The 9,256-nt window shown below is 40.5% G+C and overlaps 1 protein-coding gene across 1 annotated transcript; it reads right to left on the bottom strand.

The window, feature by feature from the left end:
• Nucleotides 1-442: 442 nt before the first annotated feature.
• On the bottom strand, nucleotides 443-9,027 carry timm44 (translocase of inner mitochondrial membrane 44 homolog (yeast)). Its single transcript, XM_035653952.1, has 13 exons — nucleotides 8,944-9,027; nucleotides 8,322-8,426; nucleotides 7,382-7,585; nucleotides 7,207-7,287; nucleotides 6,954-7,103; nucleotides 6,358-6,494; nucleotides 5,476-5,561; nucleotides 4,473-4,565; nucleotides 4,182-4,306; nucleotides 3,806-3,856; nucleotides 3,513-3,602; nucleotides 3,023-3,133; nucleotides 443-2,303 (listed from the first exon to the last, which is right to left on the bottom strand). Exons 1-13 carry the CDS (start codon nucleotides 8,971-8,973, stop codon nucleotides 2,184-2,186), a joined length of 1,383 nt encoding a protein of 460 aa, XP_035509845.1. The 5' UTR covers nucleotides 8,974-9,027; the 3' UTR covers nucleotides 443-2,183.
• Nucleotides 9,028-9,256: the final 229 nt, after the last annotated feature.

Raw genomic sequence — 9,256 nt, 5'->3', positions numbered from 1 at the left:
AGGCCTGGAACAGTGGAGCTGCTGGTCATATACAGACAGACATACAGTACGGCACAGTACACATGCAGGCATACACAACATGCAAGCTTGTTTTTAAAAAGCCTCCCCCTGCCTTCTCACCCAGGGCTGCTGTAATCAATCCTGCTGTGTGAGAACAGGCCAGTCCGAATTAATGCAACACTGCATTCGGCTCTGCATTCCACCGTCTGCACTGAGCTGTCTGACTGCTGCCACGGACGATGAACAGCTACTGTAGTGTGATTGCACCCTCTCATCTGCACCCTACACCCAAAAGCATTTTAAGACACACTGTAGTGAAGCACATGTCCTGAATGAAGCGCAAAGGCTCTCCACTGGGATCTAGGTTTAATTTAATGGGACATAACATTATATAACTTTTGTTATATATAATATATAACAAAATAAGAGCACAAAAACAGAGTTATCAGGGTGATAGCAATTCAGACATTTTAATTGAGGTGGTGACATCTTACAGAGTGGAAATATATAGATAAGATGACATATAGATGACGAGAGAAAAAGGCTCAGTGTGACGTAGCTTTGTTTACAACATTCTCTGACCTTATATGAACTGTGCCGGGAACAAATGAGGACTAAATGGTTACCAACACAAAATAAACACCATTTAATGTGTTTATAAAATAAAATGTAATTAGGCGAAATCCTATGAATCCAAATAACTCGTCAATTTAGAGAGTCACACTAAGAGTTTTGCAGTAGAATATATTTGCCCAGACAGCCAGCTGAGGGTTTTCAAAGACAGGCAGACAGTGTGCAGAGGCGACCTCTATCCCCACCGTCCAGGACTTGTTATGACAGATCTGACAAGCCTGAGAGATGACTGGTGAGATTTGGTGAAATGTGTGCCATTTAGCCCATAAAGAGAGGAGCTTTGGGTTGTTGATAGTAGCCCATATGGCCCTGGTGTGTAGGACAATGACATGGCACAGTGAACACATATAGGAGATACTTATAAGCCTCCAAAACACTGAAGGTCAAAAGGATGTGTCACCTGAATGCTGCGAACAAAACTGTCTGATGGCACGTAGTGTTAATGTACACTGAGGTAAAGATAAATCTCACTTTTAATCTAATTTGGTCTGGGTAAGAGATGATCTCTGTGTTCCTGTGTACCCCATAGACCAAGACAGCTGTCAAAATGATCATGTTCACTACAATCTGGTTTACATAGGCAGCTAAACGTCACTCAAAGCAAATGAGTGCTCTAGCTCTGCTCTGGAAATACAACTGTAGAAAAATCTCTCAGAAGCAGCATTTTTCCCAAAGGAAATATTATAGCAAACACTAAAATCCCACTTGAGGATTTAATCTAAAAAAATAATTAGCAACTGCCCTAAAAGGAATCACGATACCCTCCCGATCAGAAGAGAAGCTTAACCATTTGCAGGGTACAAAGTAAAAAATATTTGATATACATTTTTTTTCAAAAATGTCTGCTAGTGTGAAAAACAGGGGTCATCTTTATTTTTCATAATAAATATAGACTTTCTCACATGTTTAACAATTAAATTGGACAATAATTATACAAACAAGGATCTAGGAGAGCACTGATTGGCCACCAACCACCAAGATAGCGACGTCTCATAGAGGAAAAGAGAGTATAAGGGACAGATGGGACAGAGGAAGGTGGCAGAGACGTCTGAGATTGTTGAGATACTGACACCAAAGTGTAGCTCAGGGGCTTGATTACAAATCAGCTCCCTTTATTTCCACATTTCCTTTTTTCATATTCATAAGTTCAAGTTAAATAAATTAATTTATACCGTAACTGCCAACAATGGTTGCCCTGCACCATACAGTTTAAATAAATGGAAAAAGGGCTTGGCAGAAAATACGGTAGATGAGAGTTGTTAGTTGTCTACCGCCCCCTAGTGTGAGCCAGAGGAACGGTTAGAAAAGGCATTCAAAGAAAAACCAGGGATTGCAGTGACTGAACCCAAAGCCAGTGTGAAGCATCAAACGTTTAGCAACACCACTCCACAATGTTTTTGGGGTGAAGTGAGCCCATGTCCCATTTGTCTGTCCCCTCCTCTCCATGTGCATTCCTCCCCCACCCCTTTTCTTTCCCAGTCAGCTCCAGGGTCTGTTCAGGTACAGTATGTTCTCTCCCGGGCTGAGTGTTTTGTGTGTATCAAAAAGTCTTAGAGGATCTGTTCTGTGCTGGAGGCGGAGATGTCAAGTAGTCTCCAGGCAGCATATGGGTTGAGCTCCTCCTGGTCTCGACACAGAGCCCACACGTACATCATCCTGAGCACTTTGTCCTGGAGGGTGAAAGAACAGATGGGTACACTTATTCTTAATTGTTCAATTCTTCTTAATCACTGAAAGGCAGGGAAGATATTTTAAACTGTAACTGAATTTTTGACAAAGCAAATATAAGCAGCTATTTTGTGGTTATTTTAGAAAAAGATTTAAAAGTCTGCGACCAGATGAGGCGTGAAAGTAAGAAGCTGGGTGTAGGGGTCACTAAATACTGTAGTCCATAAGGGCAGAGTCTGTCTTTGGATGTCCAGTCATTTGGATTCAGCTGATAAAACGTGGGAGAACAGTATATCCACCATTAATCCTCTTGCAGTAGTCGTTAAATCTGAACACTGGGCAGATGCCAACTGCATGGTACTGAGTGGATACCTTGACCTCCTAACCGATCGCTGGTGTCCCTGAGGAGACCTGAGTGAACAACACGGCTGATTTACAACCAATAAAGCTTCAGACTGGGTCATGGGTCTAAATGAATAAAAGCTATGAACAAATAGTAAAAAGTGGCTTCAGTGTCTCATAACATTCTCTTGGTGCCTCATTTGCATTCTGACACGTGTGATTATGGCAGTGCCCGCTAAAGCTTTGCATTATTTCTATAACATTACACATACGCACATAACATATAACTTACGCTTGTTGAGTTTTGTGCCAATTTTAGCAAATCAAAGATTGTTTTCTTAATGGTGTTTGTGTTTCTGTTTGCGTGTGTGTAACTTACGGGGTCTCCCTCCACCACCTCTCCTTTGGTGTTTCGGATCACCATGACTAATTGAGCCTGGAAGGTTATAATCAGCACCGGACCCTGGTCCATCATCTTTCCCATGGCCAACTGGAGAAGAGGAAAAATACAGTATATACTTTTTTCAGTATAACATTTATTTTTAGGTGGTATTCAACTATTAAAATTGTTTATCATGGCTTAAGAGATATTTAAAAATACAGCCGTTATGGCTGATAGAGATAAAAATGCTGTAAGGACTAAAACAAGGACATGTTTGGATGGATTACTTGCTGATTATGGTTGTAAAATTCCAACCAGTAACGATCATTTAGATTACCAGCAACTGGCAGGAGGCCAATTATAGGTATAACCAAAACAAATATAGTATTATTATAAAACCGTGAATTACTGGGATTTAGTAAAAATTGTGCCAGTGCCAGTACTCAATCATTATTAATCTTGTGTAGTGCAGTCTGGAGTAACTTACATCAATATTGTCAATGTCCAGGATCTTAGAGTGAAACTGAAGTCCCATGGCCTTGGCTTGCTGAAGTGGGTGTGCCAGCTGGCTGTATGTCTAGACACCCAACACGGAGGAAAAAGTAGATAAGATAACATTATGACCAAACATTTCAAGATGCCCACCCAAAGGCAATATGTGCACCAATGTCACCAGTGTGCTCTGTGGTTAGTCTAACTACTGTATTACATATCAATAACAAAAGAAGCCTATGGTGTCTGTGTTTCAAGCTCAGAGTCAGTGTAAGAGAAAGGTCGTACCGCTTCATAACACCAGTCCTTTAGTACCTCCAGCTCCCCTCTGATCATTGCCTGCATGGAGACAGAGCAAACTCCAGCTTAATAAAACCTTTGGGGATACATCTGAAAGGGTAAATCAAAACCTAATCACAGAGCTCAGCCTATGTTTTATATTAATACAGCATTTGTAGAAATGTTTTATGTCTTATTCTCATTAGTGTCACAATATCCTAATTACATCAACTGTAATATCTACTGTAATTCAATGTTGCCTAAAAATAATACAATTATTTTCAGAAACATCATCTGGCATTTGTCTTACTTGATTTATTTAAAAAATTCAATGGATTTAACAATTGAGTTACACAGACACTGGTACAGGCGTTGTCCAACATACCTCCAGTATATTGGGGATGATATCTCGTTCACATTGCTTGAGGAAAGAATCTTTGTCAAAAGATGGGTCCACCTTCAAAATCTCTGTTAACACTTCAGACATCTCTGTCTTAGAAAACAGCCCACCTAAACAAACACGGACACATGGTCAGGAAATAATATGCATGAAGGAGAATACACAGTAACTGCAGGATACTGATGGCTAAGGTGAAGAATTGTTTATGCTACTGAAGAAAACCAAGACAACCTCTCCGCTTGATTAATGCAAATTACCAAACTAGAGGTATCTCACCTATGAGGTCTGTCATTTTGTCGGTGACGGCACGAGATGCTCTGATCAGCGCGTTGTCACTCTCATCATACTTCATCTTCATCTCAAAGAACCCTGCAGTGAACGTAAGAACGACGGTATGTCACACACACGCACAGAGGTGGTGGTGGGGGGAAACACATTCATTCAAATTCATAGTAAGTTCATATTCAGAGTTCAGACATCACTTTTCCTGTCCAAAATATGAAATCCCTCAGGGACAGCTGGTTAAACAATATGAGGAATGAAAAAGGATAAAAACGGAGGCTCAGCAAACGGCTGCTGCGCCCCACTGCTGGCTGACTGATGGATCACTGTATGAATACATGTCCTGATAAATAAACATAAACATCTCTTCAGTCCAGTCACACAGAAACACACACACAACATGTACATGTATTTAGCAGGGTCCAACTGTCTTACTTAGGGTAGAGTAAAAAGTGTTGATGGTGCAACAATAGCTACTGTATGGAAATCTACATAGCTGCAAATCTGTTGACTTTGCACAATGTCCTAACTGTAGCCCAAGTACTTCCGCCTGTCCAAACATTATTAATCTTCAATGCTGGTTCCCTAATGTGCACAATATCGACTAAATCAGCAGTGATGTTCATTTATAACCCTCCCCCCTCGTTATACAGACTCTCCTCTTGATCCCTTAGCAGCACCTTCTATTAACTGGATATTTCAGCAAATGCTTATTAGTGGAGCCTCATAAACTTGAAGGTTAGTAAAGTGTTTCACGCCTCCAGGCCCAGGCACAAATATATCTTACACAAGTTTTATTACTTGGATAATTTTGCTATAGATGAATTTATCTCACCAGAGCCCCAACAATAGCAAAACCACATGCAGGACAACCTGACTGATGTGGATTCTCCCAGATTCTTGCAGACTGTTTAACTAGGCCCACTATGTTGTTTTACTTTATCACTACTCAGCCAAGGATACAGACAGAAAGATAAAGAGGTCAGTTAGTCCTTACTGTTGAAGACCATATTGTTGTCTTTGAAGTCCTTCCACTGCTGGTACCACTTTGAGTCTTTGTGGAGCACCACACCCATAGCTTCCCTGAAGAACACACAAAGTAAAGCTTCAAACCGCGGCCCGAGTGAAACGTATCCCTGTTGTCTTGCTGCACTCATGCTGGCCATTTCTTTAAGCCAGAAAGGAAAACACTGCAGTGTTTACAGCAGAAACAATTAACTACATGTAAAAGAAACATTGGGAATACTATCAAGGTTCCACTTTGAGAAATACACCATCCCCAAAAGCAATCATTTCCCTAATAGTAGTTCGGATAAAGTTGGGTAGTCTCTTGGTACCTGGCTATATGTGATTCTCAGCTCTCACAGTTTTTCAGCTTCCTGTATTTTTATTATTTATTTAATTTTTGTCAAAGATTGTATTTTTTTACGTAGGCTGTGTCTGTATGGAGTCAAAAAGAAAACTATGCTCTTGTTTTATCAGGCTGTTTTGGAGAGTGTTATCAGATATGGAATTACTGCATGATTTGGGAATATTCCTGTGGCATAAAAAAACAGTTAGCACATTTTGTTCAGACGGCGATGAAAATGACCTTTATGACCTTAAGTGCCATAAACAGGTAAAGACAATCCTCTGTGATCTATCCCACATTCTCCCAGTATGAGCTGTTACCATAAGGCAGACGATACAGAGCTCAGCTGTGTACATTCAATCGGTTAAAGAACTCCTTTGTGCCTGTGTCAGTCAGAGTCTTTAATGTTCGGTGCCTGCTGTAGTTGTGTGGCTACATATATTGATGGTTGTAGCTTTGTTGAGGCCAAGAAAGAAAGAAAGTGAGGTGTTCCCCTGTCAGTATCAGAAGCAGAGGGCACTCACGTACTCGTTGGCTTCGAAGACCTTGGTGTCATCCCCTGCCCCCTTGGAGGAGAACTCACTCCTCTTCCTGAGTCTTGCAGGAGGCCGATAAGGTCCAGCGTGACCCAAGTCACCAATCTCTTTCTTCACACTCTCCATGCCCTGAAAACAGATTAACGGGTAGCAGAATAGAGTTATTATGTATCATTTTCAAGACACTCCTAATGAAGTGATTCCTAATCACTATTTCTCTATGTTTATCCTTACCCCTGAGAAGTTTCTATGAATGAAATATGACAAATTATTTACCCAACAAAGTGAACCAAATTTGTAATTAAGTGAAATATCATTAAATAAAGGTGCTAGTATAGTGTGTGTTCAAGCCATACAAAATTAAACAACAACAAACAAATGGACTGTTTTATCTTTATTTGCATACAATATTAACATTACCCAGATCTTTAGATTCACAATGAGACACTTCTCAGTCCTGCCTTACTTAAAAGGGTTAAGATTATGTGTCAAGTAAGTATCTTTACTTTATTTAAGAAAAGCAAAAACCAACAAATGCAGTGTAACTTTTGATAACAAGTCACCACAGTGAGCACAGTGAATCCATACCTGTGATATTGCTCTGAACGTGCCGGTCTTCCCCAACATCTCTCCACTTTTAGAGACGCTCTCTGCTGAGGTCTTCGCTGTTTTGGCTGCTCCCTCCATTCCCTCCTTGATTTTTTTCCCAATTTCTGTACGAGTGACATCCCCAAACCCCTGTCCATACACACAGAAACACACACACAACTTATAAGTGTGGATGGCTCAACTTGAATAGCACACTTTCATATGTCAATCAAAAGAAAGAAATCACATTTACCTCTTTGACTGACTCAGAGATGGTTCCCCACTTCTTCTTGAGAACCTCGGAGGTCTTCACAGTTTCAGACTCTATAGTTTTCTGGGAAAGAGATAGGGTTGGGGGTGTTTAGATCTATTACTTCTTTTTCATATTAACACAGATATAATGTATGTGTGTGTGGCGATATACTAACATATTTTCTTCTGGCTTGTTTCAATGCATCCGACTCCTCCAGTTTTTTGGCCTCTGCCCGGAACTTTTGGATGTTTTCCTTCATTTCCTTGTTCTTGTTTAGCTCCTGCTTCAGGTTGTCTAGAAACTCCCCCAGGAAACCTTTTCTGCCACCGCCTCTCTCCCCTGACAAATACCTTACCTGCAGGAGGGGTGACTGAAGCACCTTGTTGGTATGAATAAGAAACAACAAATATGATTCATTTCCTCCAAGCATGTCTACAGTACTTCAATGAAACTTGAAATTGTATGTTCATAGCGTTGCTTATGTACTCAGACCAGTTGAGGGAGGTGTGCCCTACTGTTCAAGATAATAAACTTAAGGTAGGAAACAAGCATAATGACATGAGCACTTTAGGATAGTAGATATGCAGCTAATGGATTGAAGCCTACACTGCTCATACTGTTCTTCTAATGAGCCCCTGCTTTTTCACTATTCTTTATATGCTTGTTTTCAACCTAAAATTTAAATAAACCGATACCAGTTCATAGATACACGCAGTTAAAACTTACACAGTGAAATAAAACAGTCCTGCAATAAAGCCACTTATTGTTCAGAGAGATGATGATTGAAATGAATGGTAATTTCTGGAGGCTGCAGTTTTTGTTGCTGTTGAATTGTATTGCGTTATACTGACAGGTGTTTCTATTATTGTGTCCACTCTATTTGTATCAAACAGGGTAGACTAAACAACAGAAACACCTCTCTGCATAATGCAATTCAGAAACACCACAAAGACTGAATATTATAACACAAATACATAGTAGCTAATATTGGCAACTGTGTGTTCATTTTGCTAAGTTATAACAATGATAACCACTACAACTGTGTCTTAATAAAACTACAGTGAGGTCTGTGGGGTGTGTAAAGAGAGTGGGGTGACAGTAACACGGTCAGGTACCTGAGAAGAACAGGTGAGGGCCCCACGTATCCTGTAGACATTGGGTCTGTTGTGAAGCAGCAGGTAAGAGGAAGGGAAAGCCACCAAGCCTCTTCTTACACATATCTGGAGACACACATACGAAGTCAGCCTCAAACTTTAGATAACCACGTAGCTACTGACAATCACTAGGGAGACAAAGTCTTCATATTCGGGTATTTAACTGATAAATCACTACTGCGTGAAACCTCGTTGTATTCAGCCGAAGCGGTGGAGGAACATATTAGAGTAGTTTGTCATAAATGGAGCCATTAAGTCAATAAAGTGATTGCGTTTATCATGAATGGAGAGACACTGTGTTCATTAGCAGGCACGGTGGGAAGATCAGGTCACAGTTGACATTTTACATTTTACATTTAAAAAGATTTGGTCCTGCGCTTTAGACTTTAAACACATTTAATAATCAAAGAGCTAACTGAGCTAGCCATCGCCACGTTAGCAGCCTCGTCTGGGTTAAAAACAACTCGTGACACTCGCAGTCAATAGTAAAACCAGCAGCTCAAAAACACCGTGTAAGTTCTCCCTTTACTGTTTTGTTTCGTTTAAATTCTGATATTAAGCACAAAGAGTCCCAAGAACTCACCTGGTAACACTGACACAAGGGGGTCGCCATCTTGAATGTAATGCCTATGACCTTCTTCCGGTGGTGACCTTCCACATCCACGAGGGGGAGGTCATGAGACGATGCCTCCTATTATTGACCCCGTGGGCTTTATCGCCACATACTGCTCAAATGGGCCATCATTCAACTTCGTGCATTAGTACACCAGTAACACTAATACTTATGTTTGTCTCAAAAATGTTAACTGACATCAAATGATAAGAATGTGAACGTCATTTAGCATTACTGCTTTAATCACAAGAAAACTATAAGCTGATGATCTGATGATTGATCC

This window comes from Morone saxatilis, unplaced genomic scaffold (assembly GCF_004916995.1).
Source record: "Morone saxatilis isolate NCDOM2014 unplaced genomic scaffold, NCSU_SB_2.0 Contig12, whole genome shotgun sequence".
NCBI lineage: Eukaryota > Metazoa > Chordata > Actinopteri > Moronidae > Morone > Morone saxatilis.
The sequence above is the reverse complement of the archived record's forward strand: the minus strand, read 5'-3'. Positions and strand labels throughout refer to the sequence as shown.